This window comes from Alexandromys fortis, unplaced genomic scaffold, assembly GCF_014885135.2.
Source record: "Alexandromys fortis isolate MF-2015 unplaced genomic scaffold, M_Fortis_MF-2015_v1.1 scaffold_158, whole genome shotgun sequence".
NCBI lineage: Eukaryota > Metazoa > Chordata > Mammalia > Rodentia > Cricetidae > Alexandromys > Alexandromys fortis.
This window is the reverse complement of record NW_026068039.1, coordinates 552685-575343: the sequence shown is the minus strand read 5'-3', so window position 1 is coordinate 575343 and position 22659 is coordinate 552685. Positions and strand designations below refer to the sequence as shown.

The 22659-nt window shown below is 37.1% G+C and overlaps 1 protein-coding gene across 15 annotated transcripts in view; it reads left to right on the top strand.

Moving 5' to 3' along the window:
* The window catches only part of Znf638 (zinc finger protein 638), a 72909-nt gene extending 50843 nt beyond the window's left edge, over positions 1-22066 (top strand). For 9 of the 15 annotated variants that reach the window (XM_050165323.1, XM_050165324.1, XM_050165320.1 and 6 more), the window contains 10 exons: positions 373-507; positions 2524-2646; positions 5354-5391; positions 13053-14268; positions 14857-14922; positions 15833-16757; positions 18635-18742; positions 19358-19456; positions 20055-20173; positions 21756-22066. In XM_050165323.1, the coding sequence (XP_050021280.1) occupies positions 373-507; positions 2524-2646; positions 5354-5391; positions 13053-14268; positions 14857-14922; positions 15833-16757; positions 18635-18742; positions 19358-19456; positions 20055-20173; positions 21756-21821 (2895 nt within the window). In that variant the 3' untranslated portion in view covers positions 21822-22066. The remainder of the gene's footprint in view (positions 1-372; positions 508-2523; positions 2647-5353; positions 5392-13052; positions 14269-14856; positions 14923-15832; positions 16758-18634; positions 18743-19357; positions 19457-20054; positions 20174-21755) is intronic. The other 6 variants (XM_050165325.1, XM_050165321.1, XM_050165319.1 and 3 more) reach the window with 2 other exon arrangements.
* Positions 22067-22659: the final 593 nt, after the last annotated feature.

The window sequence follows — 22659 nt, the reverse complement described above, 5'->3', positions numbered from 1 at the left end:
TTTATGCACTGAAATGCATAGTTAGTAGCCACCAACAAGGTGGTGTTCCATTTGAGAATTTTTTATAAACGTAGTAGAAATACAGGTCCCATTTTATTTTACTGTTTTATTCATTGCTCAGATGTAAAATTAAGACCTTACTATTGGGCTGGAGGGTCAGTTCAATGATAAAGAGCTTCTTTAGCACACATGAGGCTCAGGGTTTAATCCCCCACCCCTACCCCCTGTTATCGTCTATATAGTCCTTATTCTTGGAAAGAGCATCACCTAGCCCCTGTAATATTCAATTACTGCTAATCAGTGATTTATGATTTGATACTTGTCCTTTCCTCCCCCACATTGTCTCAAAAAAATAAAACCAACAAAATATAGGCAAATATTGATGAAATTTACGACCGATTTGTACATTTTGACAATGTACCTGAAGACGGACTTCAGTGTGTGCTATGTGTTGGGCATCAGTTTGGAACAGTGGATCGCTATGTGTTCATGAGTAACAAAAACAAGGTAATGAACCCCGTGTCCTTACAGTCTGAAACTTCTAATTTGGCTTTTGTGTTGAAGCATCTATAAAATAAACATTATTCAACCAACCACTAAGTAGAAGTATAACAGACTAAGACAATTACTTACAGACTGTGACAAAAAAAAAAAAAAAAGATGATCTCTCTCTTTAGCTTTTAAGAAGAAACAAGATTCGCAGAGAGAACAACGTAATATAGTGCAAAGAGCATTGTCTATGACCATGGCAAAGCTATTTAACCTTATAAAATGAAAGATATGCTATATATTTTTAATACCTCCTTCTAACTGTAAAATACAGAGTTAGATCTGTTTGTCAACTTTATTTTGTGGTTTGGCTTCTGTACTTAAAATTGTTGATGTGTGCCTTCTGTATTTAATATGTATTTCTGTTATATGCCTATTAGGCTTCTTTTATGGAGACCAGATTTTCTTGTGTAGCCCATGCTAATATTTAATTTTATTCACTATTACTTCTGTTTCCTGAGTTACTGGGGTTGCAGGTGACACTACTGTGCCTACTTGAAAAAATTAGATTTTGTCAATAGAATATTACTTATAAAGGCAGGACTGAGGGCTTTGTATCAAAGTTACTTTATTGTTACAAAATAATAATTTATTTCATAATTTATTGCAAGTTTGTAATGGTATAATGGTGACTGTAGCTGCCTTATAAGAAGTATATATAATTAACAACTAGCTCCTAATTTTCTTTGATATCTTTTCAACTAATAAATAGAACCTGCCTGGCACTCTAGGTAAGATTCTATGTAGGATGGGAAGATAGAGCACAGGTGGCACATAAGCATTTTAACTTTTCATACTTTACATATTAGTCCCTTGTAGTTGCTTGACTTGTTTGGTTGGTTGATTGGTTAGATTTTTAGGCTGGTTGTTTTTTGTGTGTATGTGTTTTAATTTTTTGTGGATTTTGGTTGCTGCCATGAGTGTGTGTGTTTGTGTTTGTGTGTGTGTACACCAGCGGAGGATAGAAAAGGGTGTTGTTGGATCTCCTGGAGCTCGAGTTATGAGTAAATTATGAGCCATCTCTCCAGCCCTTTCACATTATTTGTCTGTTTTAAAGAAGAAAAGAGTTTTTAAATAACCCTTTTTTTTTTTTTTTTTTTGCCTAGCCTTTGTAACGTATTCTTAAATTATAAATTTACCATTTTAACTTTAGGTGTCAGTTCAGTACCATTAAGCTTATCTTAGTAGAAGGAGCTGCGGGCCACTTCCCGCCACCCGGCTCCTGCACAGCTAGCTTTACCCAAAATAATTATACAGAAACTGTATTCATTTAAACACTCCTTGGCCCATTAGTTTCAGCCTCTTATTGGCTAATTCTCACATCTTGCTTTAACGCATATTTAGTAATCTGTGTAGCACCACGTTACCGGGAAAGATCTTAACCTGCTTCCCTCTCAGAGAGGAGAGGCATGGCGTCTGCCTGAATCTGCTTTCTCCTAGCATTCTGTTCTCTTTACTCTGCCTACCTAATTTTCTGTCCTATCAAAAGGCCAAGGCAGTTTCTTTATTAACCAATGAAAGTAACACATAGACACACGATCCTCCTCCATCATGCATTCTGCATTAATCACCACTATCTAAATCTGTAAATTTTTTCCTGGCTTCTCAAACTGATACTTCTTGCTCATTAAACAATAGCTTCTAAGCATCATACCCACCCACCTACCCAGCCCATTCAACTGCCACCTTATGTTTGTTTCTATAAATAACACTAGATTCCCTATAGAAGTTGAATTTTATTTTCTGTTTTGCAATCGGCTTATTTCACTTGGCATATGTTCTAGGTTCATAGATGTAACATATCTGAATGTCTCTTTTTAATGATTGTGCCTAATATTTCTTGGAATGTGAGTAAATAGATGTTTGGGTCCCCGGTTTTAGTTCTGGGTATACAGTGAAAAGTAGAATTGCTAGATAGCATCCTAATTCTATGTGTAAATTTTAAATTCATGCTTTCAAAAAATATTTTTAAAGGTGATTCTTCAGTTAGAAAATCCTGAATCTGCTCTGTCAATGTACAATTTTCTGAAACAGTATCCACAAAGCATAGGAGACCATGTGTTGACCTGTACTTTATCTCCAAAGATGGACTCAGAAGTAAGTGGTTTTTTGTTTGTGTGTTTGTGTAATGTACTTGTGTTATTTTAGAAGATCAAGAGGATGAAGCAAGAGAGATGGTTTAGCAGTTAAGAATATTGACTGTTTTTGCAGAGGACCTAGTTTTGGTTCTAGTACCCATGTGGTGGCTCACAACCATTTGTTCCAGGGATCTAGTGGCTGTTTTTGACCTACATGGGCACTAGGCACATACATGGTGCAAACACATACACTCAGCCAAAGCACTCGTGTTCATGAGTAAATGTAAGTTATATACATGAGTAAATAGATGTTCATGAGTAAATAAGTAAATCAAGAAAACTTGGAAAGCATAAAGGACATTTTCTAAAAACTCAGAAGATACGTTATAAATACAGTTTCAAGAATAGGCTCAGATAGTAGTCAGACTTCTGAATTTAGATATTTCTTTATATTGATTATTTTAAAAATTGTTTGACTTTTTTACAGCTTTGAGATTATGAAAAACAGGGTACATGAGACAAATTGGTAATTTTGAAATATGGGACTTCATTCAGATACACTGTGTAAAGAGACTTGGTATAAACCAGGCAATGGAGCCACATGCCTTTAATCCCAGCACTTAAGAGACAAAGGCAGGTGTATCTCTTTAGTTTTTGAGGACAGCCTGGTATACACAGAAAGGGAGAGAGAAAGAGTAGGGGTGGGGAGACTTACTTGGTATGTCTACTGTGAATATCTCTAGGAAACAAGGTGCTGTTTTTGATCCATTGTTGCTTCATGGAGTGGAAACATTTTTGTTTTTTCATTTTTTTATTTTAGTGTATTATATAATACACTAAAACAAATTTTACATATTCTTGCTTTACATAGTTGTGTAGTAGAATGTATGTAGAAAAACAATAAATATACCTTTAAAAGAAATCAAATTCAGATTTGTGTTTTTCTAATAGTTCCATTGTATTTCAGTAGCAGGGGTAAACAATTGGACCTTATATTTAGTATTCATGCTTTTTTGCTAATTTTTCCAAATTCTTGAACTAACTATGGAAAAATACATGTGTGTATATCTTTGGTAAATGGTAAAAAGTGCTGTGAAAACAGATAAATCAAGATAAAAGGAATTACAAAGTCAGATACAGTGATGCTTGCAACAATTCCAACACTTAAAGAGTATCCTGAGTTCAAGGTTATCCTAAGCCACACAAAACCGTGCCTTAACCCACCCAGCTCTTCAAAAAGACACACATGAATGGGGAATTGTGTACATTAAAATGGTAAGTTAAAACCTCCAGCAGATGAGCCATTTGGAAGTCTTGAAGGAAATAGGAAAGCAAGCTATATGAATATATGAAGATATTCTACACAGAATGGCAAGCAAAGGCCTTAGGCATATATTCAGTCATTGAAGAATTTCTGGACCAGCAACCTAGCTCGGTAAAGGCACTTTACCCCCAAGCCTGACCACCTGAATTCACTTCCTGGGACACATCCCATGTAGGTTGTTCTCTTACATTGTTCCTATACCTCCACTCGCATGCATACACAAACATGCAAAATTTTAAAAGGAAGAATTTCTAAGAGGCATCAGTGATCCTAGTTTGCAAATCATTCAGTGATTTTTTTTAAATCTGAAAGCTATCGTTTTTGATCTAATGTTTTTAATTAATTCTTTGAGAAATTCTTAAAATGTATTGCGATCACATTTACTTTTAGTTCCTCTTCTTCATATATTCCAGATTGACTACTACTTTCCCTGCAACCTTGTTTCTTTTAAAAAAATATATATATATTAGCTTTAATTTTTGAAATAACCCTTTGAGTCTTTTATTTTGATGTTCCATAACATTGCTTTTTGGCAGTGTTCAGATAATATTTAAAAGGATTATTGCTGTAGCATTTCTAGTGAGTATGTGTGTCTGTATCTGTGTCAGTGTAAAGGCCAGAGGTAGATGTAATCATTTCTCTACCTTCTTTTTTACACAGGTTTTCTCACTGAGCTAGAAATCACTGACTGAGTTAGACTGGCTACCCAGCAAGACCCCAAAATCCTACTGTCTATCCCCAGCACTGAGATTATGAGTATACTTCTGCTCCCAATTTTTTTAAAAATGGATGCTGGGAGTCTGAACTCAATCTCTGTGCTTGTGCAATGAATGAGCATGTATCGATTTAGCCATCTGCTCATACCCACTTCTGCATGTTTAAGTAGGGGATATTTGAATTGTTTTCTCTCAAATTGCCCAGGCTAGTCTTGAGTTCCTGAATTCCCAGGATCCACCTGCTCTAGCCTCCAAGCAGCTGGGATTATAGACCTGCTATACCATGCACAACTGAATGAGATGGTTTATAAAAAGTTTTCCTTATAAATACAAGTCTTTAACAGCTAGTCTACAAGGAAGATGTGTATGTCATGTTTATTGGTTTTATTCTAAGCAAAACATGTTGTTTTTAGGCTTTTAAAATTCACAAACTTTTTGTTTTTATAAATATCTCATTACTTGATATTCTTTGTAACCTAGCAGTAGTTTTTAATGAGAATTTTTTTTCTGGAACGTAATAGTTATGTGGATACAGGAAACTAAAACTAACTCATTTTCTTTAAGAGGTAGTCCCCCATTTTGTTTTTATTTTTGTTAACTATATTTACCTGAAAATATTGAGTTAGTGGATTCAATAGTGAAAATTCACTAGAATAACCTCTAATGAAATGTGAATTATATTGTAGGCTCAAACGGAGAGTGATCCAGAACTGGGGAAAGAAAGGTATGTTGCTTTTAGTTCTTTTCTTCCGTTTTTTTGTATTGTTTAGGTATATCTGATTCTTGAAGTAACTTTTCTCATATACAGAAAGTTCCCATCCTGTTGGGCCAAAATTATGTCAGGGCCTGTACCTCAAGGCCTGTAGGACAGAAAAAAGCCTGGTTCAAGTTCAGGGCCTATACTTGGAGGCCTGTAGGACAGAGAAGAGCCTGGCTCGAGTTTGAGTGAGGATGAGACAGCAAAAACTAGGTAGACGCCCCTCCAATCAGAGGGATGCTTTGGGTGCCCCTCATTTGTTAGAGGTACCCCCACATCACAGGATGTCACTTAACATACATAAGCTGACACAGTAACAAACTGAGTTCCTCCTGCTTTGAATCGACTCCCTATTGCTTCTGATTGTCCTGCTTCATGGGGCTGCAGACCGGGCGGATAGCATGCTCACCTTTCCCTAGGGAATAAGGAGGCTCAGGAAGCCTAGCGACTGGCACCCAACATGGGGCAACTGGTCCCAGGGCAAAGCAGTCTTCAAGGTGAGTGGGACCCCACGATGGATAACGCAACTTCAGGGAGGAGACTGGCGAGGAGGAGCAGGAAAAGGTTGAAGATCGGGAGAGGTCTGAAGAATCCAAAAGTAACCAATTAATCAAAAGAACGGGAGAAAAGGAGACAGACGAGTAAAGATCAAAACTGGGTGCAATTTACTGACGAGCCATTCCAGGAGGAAGGAACACAGCAGGCAGAGGCAAAGACAAAAAAAAAGCAGGTAGATATTGCCTGTGACAAAGAATAGCCGCCTCCTTATGCCCCCACCCGCCTTGGAAAGGATAAAATGGGAGAGGGGAACAGGACAAATAAGGGGCTCCATCCTTGCCAGGAGGAAATGAATATACCAGTCTCTTGCAGGAATGTGGGGCGGAGCCTCCTGGTGATACTTAGGCCCAGGCCTATAAGGCTAAGATTTACAGACCCCAAGCCTTCCTGGCCAATGCCCCCCCCCCCCCAGTCTGGTTTCCTTGGAAATCTAATGACCTGAAAGAATTGAGGAAGGCAGTGGCCGATTATGGCCCCAACTCCCCTTGGGCCATAACCCTCCTTCAGGAGGTAGCCTACCATCCTTTTTGTCCCCAAGGACTGGTATGATCTAGCTAAGGCCACCTTGTGGTGGGAGGACCCCGGTAAGTTAAATGGACAACCTTCTTTAAGGAGGCCTGTCACAAAGGGCAGAGTTCAATAAGCAGCCTCTGCTCTTTCCAGAGTTATCTTTGGACCTTCTGGGACAAGATTTGTTAGGCAAATGGATATTGTTATTACCACTGACCACTTAGCCTTTTATGATAAAACTGAGCAAGGTGCCATCAGGCAGACCTCTGACACCTGGATTCACCCCCAAAAGTAGAGGCCAGTGTCCCCAGGGTCTCCCCCATTAGGTGAATACCTGGTAAGCTGGTATGGGTAGAGCAGTGGCCATTACCTGAACTTAAGATGCTCAAGGAAATCACCAGAAAAATCTGCTTAGAAAGGATGGATAAGGCCCTTGATGAGCCCCTGGAACAGTCCTATGTTTGTGATATGTAAACCTAATGGAACCTGGAGAATGCTACAGGACCTGCGAACAATTAATTCCCATATGGAGCTAGTAGGGGCCCCTTTTAGGGGCTTACCTTGGGTCCCAACAACCCCCCCCCCCAGTTTCACCTCACTGTAATTGATCTAAAGGACTGCTTCTTTTCAATTCCTTTTCATGAGGAGGATTGTGAAAAGGTCGCCTTTTCCATTCTTACAGTTAACTCCTCTCAACCTGATGAGAGATATGAATGGACTATTCTTCTACAGGGAATGGCCAATAAGTCTGGCCTTTTTGCCAACAATATTTGTATAGTATCCTCTCTCCTTATTTTGACAAAGATAATACCCTCTTATATGTTTATATTGATGATCTAATAATTGGGCATTTGCCCTACAAGAGGTCCCAGAACCCTGCAAACTCTATTCAGACAGCTCTTACGTGGTGAACCTACTGCCACACTTACCCTATACCTATAAATCAAAAAGGGGAAGAAGTCTTCCCCCATCTACAACTGCAGAAGGCTTTATTAACCATCAATATTTTAAATTTTCAAAAATCAGGTGAACAAAATAGATTCCAGAAACACTGGAGATCCCTACCAACGAGGCCCTGCCTAAAGGTTAGGTGGAAGGATCCTCTCACTACCCAATGGAGGGGCCCAGATCCCTTGCTGACACGGGGCTGAGGATATGAATGTTTCTTCCCAAACAGAGGAAACTCCTAATGGCTGCCCGCTTGTAACTTAAAATTCCTGCCTCAGGACAACAGAGAAGACCAAGATGACCAATAAAGAAAGAAAGAGGTTATGGTGGACAGCCCTTAAATTCAAACACAAGAAAAGAAAAATAACCACTGCCTAAGGGGAGATTAATCCTTGAGGAGAGTGGGGACCAAGGTCCAAGCAACAAGCCCCCACCAACCACCAAAGGTGTTGTGGGTCTTGTCGAGTGCTGGCATGGGAGGGATCCTAAGCCAGACTTCTTAGATACAAAACCCTGAACATGGTGATCTGACCTGATGTTTGACTTAGGTGATTTAGCGCATGGGAGCTGGGTTGTGGGAGTCGGGATTCAGGGGATCAAAGGTTTCAGGGATATACTCTACCTTAGGCATCTTACCCCTAATGAGCCTGGGTGTTCTCACATCCTTAGGAGACATGCCCTCCTGCAGATACCCTTTTATGTATGCCCAGGAAGCAACCGGACTGCCTCAACTATGCGGGGCAGCTCATGATTACTATTGTTCTTCCTGGTTATGTGAGCAGACTGGCTGGACAAAATTAGAAAAGACAAAGACTGCATTATGTTATTTACAAAAGTCTTTATTCCTTAGCAAGGGTAACCTTACAAAATAGGAAAGGCTTGCTGTTTATGGAACAGGGAGGAATTTGCAGAGCACTTGGGGAAGAATGTTGCTTCTATGCTGACAATTTGGGGATAGTCACAAGAATCCTAGATGAGTCAAGAAAAGATAGTGATTCATTCATAGGACCCCCTATGAGACCTGGTTTGTTTTCCAAAAGCTTAAGCAAACATTCCAAAAACAGATACAACAGGTACATGGCCCTTCAAGTACATTATGGTAGGCTCTATACATCTCATCCCAAGGATGAACTCTCAGTTTGAGGGTGTCCAGGATGAAACTCCTGGTAGGGGTGTCCCTGGCTTGGTGACCTGGGTAGAGGGTGGAATATAAAGCAAAATGGGGGAGATATTGGGCCAAATTATCTCAGGGCCTGTACCTCAAAGCCTGTAGGACAGAAAAAAGCCTGGCTCAAGTTTGAGCAAGGATCAGATAACAAAACTAGGTAGACGCCCCTCCAATCAGAGGGAGGATTTGGGTACCCCACATCACAGGATGTCACTTAACATATATAAGCTGACACAGTAACAAACTGAGTTTCTCCTGCTTTGAATCGACTCCCTATTGCTTCTGATTGTCTGGGCTGGGAATGGACATCCTAGGTTGTGGTCTGCAGGAAGGGCAGATTGCCCTCACTTTTCCCTGGGAAATAAGGAGGCTCAGGAAGCCTAGCACCATCATACTTGTTCCTTTTGTTTATGTGTAAAGTTGTTGTCATCTTACTTTTGGGTTCTGTTTGGCCTTAGGGTTTGTTTTGGTTGGTAGCTATATTTAATCTCATTCATGTATCTATTGACTATTTAGAGAAAGAGCACGTATAAGTTTGAATTACATACAGAATTGTCACTTCTTTATGCTTGGTAAACACCCTGGAGCAGTTTAATCCATGATAAATGTGACGTGCTCTTTGCTAGTGTGTTTTGTACCACACTAGTATAGTGCAGTTTACGTACTCTTAAATTTTCGTTAACTTAAAAGTATAATTTTCAGTGTATTTTTTAAAGAGTTGGTACAGTTCTAGAACATTTAAAGTATGGAATGGGAACATTTGTCCAAAAAAAAAAAAAAATACTACTTTGTGTCTACTATGAAAACTTAATTTTTAGAGTCTCTTCAAACTACTGACTCACGGATTTGTTTTAGCCATGGTGTTTACTATCGATTACTATTATTTATTAGTCTATGTTTTAAGGTCATCTACGTTTGAAATAGCAATTTGAAAATGTATAAAAAAAAGGTATTTATTTGATTCACAAACTATTATGGATTTTCTTATTAACTAGCATTTTGTAAAATCAGACTATCCTAGATTGTTAATGATCATGAGCATATTAAAATACATTGGTAACTCATAAGCAACATTTCTGGGTTGCTGTGTATACATCAGTCCATACTTTTAAAAAAAGTTCATCTTTCTTTCTTTTGTTTGTTGGTTTGTTTGTTTTTTGAGACAGTGTTTCTCAGTAACCATGGAGCCAATCCTGGAACTCGCTCTGTAGACCAGGCTGGTATTGAACTCAGAGACCTGCCTCCCAGGGGACTAGGATTAAAGGTGTGGCACCGCCACCGTCTACCTAATGGCTCAGCTGTTAAAGGCTAGCTAGGCCCACAACCAAAAATTTTAAAGTTTATTTTTAAACCAATAGTATTCACTTGCAAGTCCACAGAGAGCTTAATAAATAACAATGTCACATGTAGGTCCTATGGACAGACCTACAGTTTTCTCTATTGGTCACAAGAAATAGATTTTCCACAAAATTCGTTTTTGTGTATTCTATTTTATAAGATTTTATCAAAAACAATGCTTGTTGTCTATTTTGTCTTTCTTCTTTTCAAGACTTAAAATATTGACATGTTAACAGATAGTTTCTAGTCTTGTTAAATTGATTTTTTTTTAAAAACTTCTTCCAATTTTGCTCTCACTTTTTTCTGACTTGTATTACAGAGAAAAAATAAGAATAAAATTATGTGGGATATAATCAGAATATACAACATTACTTTTGGAGTAAACTTACACCCAAAAAAAATGGTGGTCGTGTTTGTTTTGCTTTAAAAACAACAACAATAAAGAACCAAAATTTTTGTTGAGTTTTTTAAAAATGTGTTTGCCAGTTCGTCTTGAAGTGTGATTCTTTTGTTTCTAATTAATGTAAATTCTAATTGTAGATTGCTTAGAGGAGATTTCACATTATAGTTTAGTAATAACTTACATTATCCTTCATTCTCCTCATGCATATCCTACCTGTGTGCAATTTGATTAAGTCTTTAAATAAGGATGCTAGATGAAATTTCCCTTATTCATTAATATTTATAAATACCTGGTGGAATTCTCAAATAAATATTAAATTTGTTATTGTTAAATCTCATCCTAAAATGTCTTGAGATATGTGTGTTGTGGTGTCATCCTTATGCTCATGCCTAACTTCTATTGTGAGATTCTCAGTTGGTCTGATTGGGAGTAGAATATTAGATACCTGTGGACTTTCTGGAATTGTTTGTGTGTTGTTTCTCAGAATGTAACTGTTTTCTTTTAATCTCTTAAAAAGAAAAACAAAAATTGCCATTTTATTTATGGTATTAGTGTCATTTATTTGACCTCTCAGCGGCATTCCAAACTAAATTGACTTTGAAACTTTCCTTCATTCTAGCCAATAAACAGATAGCTATTGTTGAAAACAACTTCTATAGAAAAAATACTATAATTCTTAAAGACTGATACACAGTGAGGCTGGAAAGGTGGCTCAGCAGTTAAGAGTACTTGCTGTTCTTGCAGAAAAGAACCCAGGTTTGATTATCAACACCCACATGGAGGCTCACAACTGCCTGTGGTTCCTGCTCCAGGGGCCCAGTGCTGTTTGTCCTCTGGCCTTCGAGGTCCTCTTGCACTAACATAATGCACATAAACTCAAGGCACGGGTGTGTGCACATACATACACACAAATTAACAATAAATATGTAAAATAATTGTACAGAAGTATGAAGTTGAACCATCTTTACAAACAGGCCTGTGTTCTGTTTCAAATGTAGAGCTACAATAGTTACTCTTTGGCTGAATGATAATAAGTGTTTATAAATTTTAAGTGTGGTAATGAGAAAGTCTTGTAACATCTTTCAGATGAGATTAAAAAATCTTTGTGTTTGTTCAGCCTCATAAATGTTTCTGTGTAGTTCAATTTATCAATTTTTAGGATTAATATATAACTCCGTAATAAAGCAGGAGTTCGAGTTTATTCTTTATTATTCATATGAATCTTATAATCTCCAAAGTTTGTATTTTGAGAAATATCCATGTAACTATGAATGTCATGGTTATTTCTTTGTCCTATTGTTCCTGGCCACAGATTCTTCTTTAGTTCCAAGAATTTGGGACACCTAATATGAGCCCCTAAAATCTTCAGTGTTAGAGATGTTAATTTCAAATAGAAGTATTTCAATATACTGCGTATTTTACACAGAAATTAGAATGTATTATTATTAGGATCTATGATTCCTTGGTGTTTATAAATTTCTCATAACTTACAGTTATTCTTCTGGGAGAACCAGTTTATTTAATGAAATGACTAGACCCCAGTGGGGCACAGTTAGCACCTTTTCCAAATCTTTGAAATAAAAGTAACATCTCAGGACAGAGCTAGACATTATCTGGTATTGTGAAGTAAAGCATATGTGGCCATCCTCTGAGAAGCATGTCAGAGATGACAGCTTATCTTTTCCTTTATTAAAAATAAGAAAATGAGTTAATATTGTTATGATGTGTTAATGTGATATGATCACTTTCTAGTGTCTTTCTCTAGTCCACTGCTAGTAACAAAAGTATGGGAATGTATTTTTAGACTGTGTTAGACATAGTCTTCAGAAAAACTCTTTTCTTCCAAGACAACTTTTGATGTGCAATGTTAATTTAATAGTTTATTTTGGTTCTGCTTCTGTGAACGTTATTGAATTATAAAATTATAGACTTTGTGGGTTTGGGAAGACCATGACATAAAATAATGAATGCCCATTTATTTTCTCCATTTCTTCTTAATAATCAAAATATTATATAATAAATGAGTGAGCAGTTTATGGGTAGTTAGATTATATGTTCATGTTAAGGTGGTTCTAACAGTTTTGCTTATGATTGTAAATCTCCAAAAGCTATGGAGGTCCTTCTAAAGAAAAGTTTCCTTAAAGTATTATCATTCATAAGTACATTTTTTTGAAAATTAAAAGTAGGTCTTTTATACCCAAAAAGGAAGCAAAATTGTTAAATGGCATTATCCTCCATAGCAATCCCAATTTTCTTTTTATGAAAAGTCATTTGTACATTTTTAAATTTCCATGAAAGGATCACTAGCTTTATTGTAGAACTGTGCACATTTTGTTTAGTTGCTATGTCATGATTATAGAGCCTAATAATAATTTGAGATCTTTTTGTTCAGCCTTTTCAAGTCCAAACTTGAAACGAGTAAAAAAACACTTAATTTGCACAAGTAAAAGGAAGATATCAACACTCCTAATTTTGTTATTCTTTTGAATTTAAAAGATGGATGATCTCTTAGATCTTTCACCTTCTGATTTCCATCAGAACATCTTAGCCAGTTTAATGTTGATTGGCTGGATTTCCCAGTGCTTAATATTTGTGCATCAGAAAACCTTTACAGTTGGCATCAACAGGATTATTTACAATGGTTGAATTCTCATCATAGTTTGATTTTTGTTTGTTTTTGTGTTCTTTTTGTTTGTTTTTAAGTACTTTTAGCCCTGACTTGAAAAACAGTCCTGTTGATGAAAGTGAGGTACAAACAGCAGCCGATAGTCCCTCTGTTAAACCTAGTGAGATTGAAGAAGAAACTACTTGCAATATTGAAACAGAAACTTCAGTGCAGCAGGAAGAACTTGGTAAGGAAGAACCCAAACAAGCCTTGTATGAGTCTGACTTTGCAATTGAAACACTGGACCTGGAAGCTCAAGGAGCAGAGGTCAGTATAGAAATTCCTCTTGTAGCATCCACTCCAGCTAAAACTGAGTTATTCAGCGAAAATATGGAGGAATCTGCCTTAAATCAGCAGATACACACCAGTGACTTTGTGAAGGAAGAGACAGAAGTTACAAACCCTGAAACAGAATTATCAATATCTGACAGTGTCTTAGAAGAAAAGAACATCAAGGGAATTCTAGAAGATTCTCCATCTGAAGCAGATAAATCATTTTCTGGGATTGCACAACCCACAGTAGAAGCCATAGCTGAAGTGGACAAACATGAAACTGTTTCAGAAGTACTGCCATCTGCTTGTGTTGTGACCCAAGAACCAGGAAGTTACATTGAGGATGAGAAGGTTGTAAGCAAAAAGGATACTTCTGAAAAAATTAGCATGGATGACAAACAAGAAAATGAATTCAATACTAAGGAAACCAGAATGGATTTACAAATAGAAACAGAGAAAACTGAGAAGAATGAAGCTGACACGTTTGTAGAAAAATTGGAGAAGATTATAGCAGCAATAAGAGAAAAGCCAGTAGAAAGTGCTGTAATCAAGGCAGACCCAAATAAAGGAGTGGGTGAGAGCAGTAATTCTGATGAAACTGGTAAAACTAGTGTGTCGACTGTATCAAATGTATGTAATAGTAAAACAAGCATCAAGGCTGCTGTGGTGTCTTCCACTAAAGCAAAAAATACAACTTCAAAAACTGAAAGTCAGAAAAATTTTCCAAAACCTGTGCTTAGAGATCAAATAATTGCTGAAAAGAAAGTTTCAGCCAAGGAATTTGGTTTGCTTAAAAATACCAGATCAGACTTGACAGAAAGCAACAGTAAATCCAAACCCACTCAGAGTGGTGTTAGCAGAGGAAGGATCGCAGCCCTTCAGTGCAAGGATTCTAAACTGGATTACAAGGACATAGCAAAACAGTCTCAGGAAACAGAGACCAAACCTCCCTCCATGAAACGGGATGACAGCAACAATAAGGTGAGGAGAGTAGAAGAATGGCTCGTGTCTTTGAAGTTCATAGTTCTACTGCTTATAGCTGTGAAGTAGGAAGTGTGGTTCTGGCTCATAGTTTCATCTCTTCACTCTAGTCCCAAGCTCCTGTTTCCCTTTCTGAAACAATTCCATTGATTTAAGCCAGTAGACATTTGGAGTGTTGAGCTCAAAGTTCCCATTTATTCACATGCTTGGAAAGAGAGTCTTACTTGGTCACAAATGTAGCTGAACTAAAATTTGGTCAGAAATATAACTGATTTAAAGGAAAGATCTGTAGTGGCTCCTAGGATGATGATTTGGCATTCTCATTCCTCTAAAATTGAAGCTTTATCAGTTCACTGAGCACCTACTTAGACATTGTGGGCAAAGACTTCGGAAACTGAATTTAGCTCTAACTTTTGGAGACTGACTGTGCCTATACCATTAAATAATTATTGACTTAGTTTTATATACTTGCTAAGTATTTGTGTAATTGACCATATTTGGATATTTGCTGATTATCTTTTCTCTTTTTTAAAGAACATTAATAATCTGGGTATAAACTCTGTTTTTCTGTATTTCTTAATATTTTAGGCATTGGCTTTGCAGAGCACTAAGAATTCTAAAAGTACTACTGGTAGAAGTTCCAAATCGAAAGAGGTAAAAGGAAAATACCCACATTCTCTGTATCAGTCCTTCCATAGCAATGCCCACCTATCTTACATACTTGCGCTTATCTTTTCATAGTTAACATGGAAGCTGAGAGTGAAACATACAGGGCATAGGATAAGGAGTGAAGTGCTTCTTGTTGTATTCTGGTGTTGTCACTGAGGTAGACTAAATAGTTTTCTTGCTGTGTGTGTGTACAAGTAGTGGGTCATTGACAGCATACAAAATCCAGAAACTTACTGGAAATTTATTTACTCTGGTACCAGATTTAAAATGATTTTTTTTTCAAAAACAGCTATATTAGCTATTAAGTTTTAGTAATCTTTTCAGATAATTTTATCAATATAAAGCTTTCAAACTTTCATAGCATTCTATAAGTTAAAATACATATTATATATAAGCTGATTGTTATGGCTAATTATTTACCTTTTTGTTCGAGGTGCTTTTAGAAGTCTAGTAAGTAAATACTTGCTTGATACTTAACGTATGGAATAGTAGATTCTTTGTATGTCAGTGTTTTGACAAGTGCTTTAAATGTTGTTTTAAAGTGTAAATTATTTTTTAAATTAAATTAAATGTGCTATATGTGCATATTCTCACATGTATGTGCTCTTACATGGAGATTAGAGGACAATTTGCATGAGTCACTTCTCTCCTTATACCATTAGTTCTTGGTATCAAACTCAGGTTGTTGGGCTTGGTGGCAGGCACCTTTACTGACTGAGCTCTCTTACTAGTCTTATCACTTTGGAACTCTTTGAAATATAACATTGCATTTATTTTAGTCTTAGGAAATGGCTTTACAGAGAAATTCTCATGGATGATTTGCATATTAGTCTACTGTGACTAGTAATGCCTAGTCAGTCAAAGTTCATTGTACTGATTCTTAACTTTCCAACAGGAACCATTATTTACATTTAATTTGGATGAATTCGTTACTGTGGATGAAGTCATAGAAGAAGTAACTCCTTCTCAAGCCAAGCAGAATCCATTAAAGGGAAAAAGAAAAGAAGCTCTCAAAATTTCTCCTTCCCCCGAACTTAACTTAAAAAAGAAAAAGGGGGAAACCTCTGTCCCTCACAGTGTTGAGGGAGAACTGTCCTTTGTAACGCTAGATGAAATTGGGGAAGAAGAAGATGCAGCTGCACAAGCTTTAGTCACTGTGGATGAAGTCATTGATGAAGAAGAGCTCAATATGGAAGAAATGGTAAAAAATTCTAACTCCCTTCTTACCTTAGATGAACTAATTGACCAAGATGATTGCATTTCCCACAGTGAATCTAAAGATGTTACTGTTCTGTCCATGGCCGAAGAACAAGATCTTCAACAGGAACGCTTGGTAACTGTGGATGAAATTGGAGAAGTAGAAGAATCAGCAGACATAACTTTTGCTACTTTGAATTCGAAAAGAGATGAAGGAAATACTGTAAGGGGCTCTATTGGGTTCATTTCTTCCCAGGTGCCTGAAGACCCTTCTACTTTAGTTACTGTAGATGAAATACAAGATGACAGAAGTGATTTTCATTTAGTGACTTTGGATGAAGTAACTGAAGAGGATGAAGATTCTCTGGCTGATTTTAAAAATCTTAAAGAAGAACTTAATTTTGTTACTGTGGACGAAGTTGGAGACGAAGAGGATGGAGACAATGATTCAAAAGTTGAGTTAGCACAAGGCAAAATTGACCACCATCCAGATAAAAAAGGAAATAGAAAGAGGAGAGCCGTGGACCCAAAGAAGACAAAACTTGACTCTTTCTCCCAAGTAGGTCCAGGAAGTGAGACTGTTACAAAAGATCTGAAAACCATGATTGAAAGACCTACGGCAGGTAGATACTTGAAGTGTTCATTTTCTGTTTCATGAAATTACATTTAAAACTGGTTTGAACACAGTGCCGCAGTAGGAATAATATTGTGCTAATGTTCCTTCCGTAAGCCAGCAGTTATAATCACTCAAGTTTTCCATAGAAACAAGTACAGGTTGCACACATTTCTCTTAGTTTGCAGAGTACAGGTTGTCCCAAGTTGTTATACCTCAAGAAAGGATGGCAAAACCAGGAAACAAAACTAAGCAGCCAATGCAGAGCCACAGTGAAAACAGTGTGTATGAGTGGGGAAACAAGCTTATAAAGAGCAGAACAGTGTGCACATTACGCTGCCTCCTACTTCTGGCTTAAACTTGGGTTTAGAATAAAACAAGCAGGAGAACAAATTATCGAGGTACTGTTCAACTTTATTTATTTATATCTATTCTTTTAAGTTAGGGTCTCACTTTGTGGCCTGGAATTTCTTATGTAGAGCAGGCAGTTTTGAGCTCATAGAGATCAGCTTATGTCTGCTTCCTGTGTTCTGGAGTTAACGGTGTGAACAACCACAGCTGGCAGATGTTGGTCTTTTGAGATGAGGTCTGACTGTAGCCCTTTTTGGCCTGGAACTCAAAATGTTGCCTTGAACATGCCATATTCTTGCCTCCCAGGTGCCAGGATTACAGGTGAGAGTCACATCTGGCATAGTGTAATATTTTGGTTGTATGGAATAATAGAGCAGCTTACTTGCTTGCAGGACATGAGAGAGACAAAAATAGTTTCCATTAAGAAAACTATGAACCCAGTTGACACACTGTTTTAGAATAAAGTCACCTTTATGGGTGAATTCAAATAGTAGTTTATTTTGTTTCCTTAGATGTTACAAATGAAATTATTCAATGTATTAATGAATATCTACTTTGCAAAGTTTTTTAAAAAGAAAGAAAGCTAGGTCTTGTGTGCTGCATGCCTTTAATCTCAGCTCTCAGCGGAGGCAGGTGGGTCTCTCTGGGTTCAAGGCCAGCCTGGTCTATAAAGCAAGTTTCAGAACAGCCAAGGCCCTTATACAGAGAACCCTTGTCTTGGGTGGGGAGTGGGGGGGAGGCAAAACAATAACAAAAAAGAAAAACCTTGCAGATTTTAACCAGACTAATAAAAGAATACTAGGAACATCTCACTGGATTGATAACAATTCAGGGAAAAATGTATAGCCACTCTGCGAAAATAGGAAGGAATAGTTGTTCAGAACACAAATGGAAACATTTTGAATGAACTGCTTTTTAAAATTCTAAGGGGCTGGAGAGATTCTTGGCAGTTAGGAGCACTGGTTACTTTTTCAGAGGACCTGGGTTCAATTCCTAACACCCACGTGACAACTCACAACTGTCTGTAACTCCAGTTCCAGGGGATCCAACACCCTCACACAGACATAATTCAGGCAAAACACCAATGCACATAAAGTAAAATAAAATAAAGTAGATTCCTTTTTTTTTTTTTTTTTTTTTTTAATTTTCGAGATAGGGTTTCTCCGTAGCTTTTGGTTCCTGTCCTGGAACTAGCTCTTGTAGACCAGGCTGGCCTCGAACTCACAGGGATCCACCTGCCTCTGCTGAGAGCTGAGATTAAAGTGAGTGCTGGGATTAAAGGCGTGCGCCACCACCACCCGGCAATAAAGTAGATTTCTATTTAGGAATAGGTGTGCTGGCACATACCTATAATCCAACACTCAGCTTCAACTACATAAGCAGGTTCCTGTCTCAGAAATATAACAAAAAGCCATTCTCCCCAAATTTAGGTAGTTTTTAGAACAAATATTAGAATTATTAGATAGTTTAATATGTTAAATTTAAAGCAATTTAAGTACTGTTATTGGAGCAATAAATTAGGCTTTCTTTTTAAAGCTAAAACACCAATGAAGAGAGTTAGAATTGGGAAAGCATCACCCTCACAAAAAGCTGTAATGGCAGAACCAGCAAAAGGCAAAGAAGCCTTCCAAATGAATGAAGGAGGTAAAGGGGCAGTTTGGGTGGGGAAGAAAACCATATAACATGAAATGGTGGTAGAAGTTTCACAGATAACCAGCCAAGAAACTAGAAAGGCAGAAGACAGGTGTATAAGATCCTTCTTTCTTCATAATTTAGAGAGGTTTTTGGAACCGTGACACTAGAACAAGAGATATTTGTGGAAATTACTCTCAAGAGGCATTTGTGACTATATTACAGCATCAGAGAACAGTATTCTATTAACTGTTTTTTGTTTGCTTCCAGGCAGCCAGCCAGTAAATTAAACAGAATGTCTGAACAGCATTAGTAATATTTAAGTTGATACAAATAAGGAACATGAACATTGTCATACAATATATACTTGTCATTGTATCCAATATCCTCCCTGTTGTTGGCTATAAATATAATGGCTTTAGCCCTATTTCTTCTAAATCCATTGAATATATCTAAACATTTACCCATTTACTTCTTAGACCAAGGAATCATTATTAACTAAGGTGTAGTTCCATGAGTTTTAAGTTAGTTTTAGAAATCAGAAAGTATCCAACATTACCATCACAAAGTCTACAAATTTATTTTAAATAGCTTCATGTTTTTCCTTGAACTTTTTAATGACTTTAGTTGAAGAAGCTGAATTAAACGATTCAGAGCCTGATGAAAAACGCAAGAAGACCGAAGACTCTCCTGTAGGCAAATCAGTGACAGCTGATGTGCCGGGAGGTAAAGTAAAATGATACTCTCCTTTCTTGTTCCTCTGAAATAAAAAGTGAACAAGTTAACCTTGCTTGGTATTTTGAATACAGCTTATCTAGGTTTTTTTTTAAATCTGGCATGAATATTTTTATTTCTTTCTTGAAGGCTGGGATAGGTATGCTTCCTTTTTTCTTTAATGTACTTTTTACATGATAAAAACTGATTTATACTTCCCCAAGCAGAAATTCCAATTAGGCAAAACAAGCTAAAAAGCTTCCATAGCAAACTTTCTCCGTGATCACTGAGCTGAGTCGAGAATCTTTTAGTTGTTCAGCAGCTCATCATTCTGTTTTCCCATCTTCTACTTTAATAGGGTATTTCTAAGATGTTGGTTTTCTGTTCTCAGATTCTTCAGCCTACAGGACAGTAGCATTCTGGCTTCTCTGGAGGCTTTGGAATACATTATTACATATTCTTAAGTAAAGATATATATTCTGCTGGGAGATTATAACCAAGTGGTAGAGTACTTGACTAACATGTTTGAGGCCCTAGGTTCAATCTTTGAATTTAGATAAAGTGATTGACATACTGTTGGTGGATTATTCTCTTTCTTCTTGTTTTCTAGATTTGGACTTCCTTGTTCCAAAGGCTGGATTTTTCTGCCCAATTTGCTCCCTCTTCTACTCAGATGAAAAAGCAATGGCAAATCACTGCAAGAGCAAACGTCATAAACAAAATACAGAGGTAACGCATAAAAATGCCACTGTCTTTTGATTTAAAGAGTCTTCCCAATGTGTGTGTTTCTTTTTCTTTGTGAGAACTTAGGTATTTATTCCAGTTCATTGCTCTTAAGTCCAAAATCCCTGGTTTTCCACGTCATAGTATGTAACCCCACTTCTTTTCCTGGAGCAATAGCATTCTCTAGAATAGATTTGTAAACAGTAGTATCTTGTTTAAAGTATGACTCTGCTTATCCTGATGTTCCATTGCAAATCACTGTGCATGTTAACATATTAAGATTTCTAAATTTGTAGTCAGAAGAAAATGTGTTTCTTAAACTGATTGAGTCACAGGCCTTCCTTTTTCGTGTGTATGTTTAAGGAGATACTGCTCTAGAGAGTTACTGTTAGCCATGGGAATCAGTAATTCTGACTCCTGAACGTCTTAGGTTGTTTCATGTATTCTTTGTATTGAACTTCTAAAATCCAAGCTAGTTAGTGGCAGACCTTGGGTTTCTAGCCAGCTTGTTTAATTCTATGTCTAATCCCTCACATATTTTACCTTCTCTGTGTGCTTTTAACTTGTTATATCCTACTTTTTAACCCCCATTTAAAATCTTGCAACTGAGTCCAGATGTGGTAGCATACATCTTCAATCCCATCAGTCTGGAGGCAGAGGCAGGCAGATCTCTTGAATTTGAGGATGGTCCTACCTACAGAGTTCCAAGCTAGATGGGGCCATATAGTGAAACCTTGTCTTAGGAAAAAAGTTAAAATCTTGCAACTATTTCATATGGCACCTGGAATAATAGCCATACTGACTCTGGCTCTGTGAGGCTGCATGGCCTGCTTCTTTTCTGTGTCTTTGAAATCTCTCATTGCTGTTTCCAACTTTGTACCTGAGACCTCAGCTGCCATTGTGCCATTGCTATTTCTGTGCCCCTCCCAAACCTTTCATGTGGCCAGTTTTTCCTATGTTTTGGTCTCTACTTAAGTATTAACTGCTAAGAAAGGCCTTTGCTTAAGAAAGCAAACTCCAAAGCCAGTTGGGTAGCACACGGCTTCAGTTTCAGCACTTGAGAGGCAGAGGTTGGCAGATCTGTGTGAGTTAGAAGACAGCCTGGTTTATATGGTGATTCAGGACAGCCAGGATTGCATAGAGAGAAACTTTCTCACAAAACCAAAAATAAAGCGAACTCCATCCTATATGTACAAAAAGATGAACCTTCCTAGTTCCACAGTTACATTTTTAATTTTGTGGTGCTTAAGGATCAAATCCAAGAACAGACACATGACCACAGTCCTTTATTATTGTTATAATTTTAGAGTGATTATTACCACCTACAGTGATTTCAATTGTTCTTCTCTTCAGTTCCTTTATTACAGTGTTAGCACTTGGGGAAATACCTTTTTAGTCTTGTCTACTACTAAATCCCCAAGCCGTAAACTCTGTCTGACATATTATTGACTATCAGAAGGATGATTAGTGAAAGGAACGAATGTTAATTAAGACACTGCTTTAGATTATTAATATAGATTCATTTAGGATTGCACACATAGCAAACAACATCTAACAAATGTTTCATATTGAAAATTGCTTTTAACAGAAGTTCATGGCCAAGCAAAGAAAGGAAAAGGAGCAGAGTGAGACTGAAGAAAGAAGCTCTAGGTGATGGGAAAAAGAAGAAAATTCATTAGAAATTCATTTAGGGTCCAGTTGATTTGTGTATTTTTGTTATCATTTAATTTGTAATTTCTGTTTCAGAAACATATTCATGTTGTACAAATTTCTGATCGCCCTTGATGTAGAGAAACTGATGGGAGAAGTATGATGGGTTTGATTTTTATATCAAATCATCAGGCATGGAAAGATACCTTTTAGAAGTGTTAAAATAAATGTTGCTACTGTATATTTCAACACTTTTGTGTTTGTGTTGATTTGTAAAGTCTTGCTTGCCTCTAGTTACAGACAAGGCTCTTTTCTACAACCTGTGATTTAGGATATCTATGTGTTACTGGAAGTAATAGCATGATGTGGTACTTTGTCTCCGCCTTCTATGTATACAGGCCAGATTCTTATATGTTCAGTTTTTTATGTTTGGCCCAGGTAAGTGTGAGTAAAGTACTGCTTCTTTTTTTTTTTTTTTTTTTTTCTTCTTTTTCTTTTTTCCTTCTCTCTCTCTCTCTCTTTAAAAAGTTTGTAAGACAGGGTTTCTCTCTGTATCTCTGACTGTCCTAGAACTCACTTTGTGGATCAAACTGGCCTCGAACTCACAGAAATCTGCCTACTTTTACTAAAGGTGTGTGCCACCTGGCTTAATTTTTAAATGTAATTGAAGGATTTTTTTTTTTCTATTTGTAAAAAGCACCTGCCAAATCCTGGAAGTACTAGTTTAGATATACAGAGCAGTTTTAACTTTTAATGAACTTTCAGATATAATTATTAAACCATCTGAGTAATGTGTAAGAAGTTGGAAAGGCACTAAAAACTGAGTGTTTTCTAAATAGGTG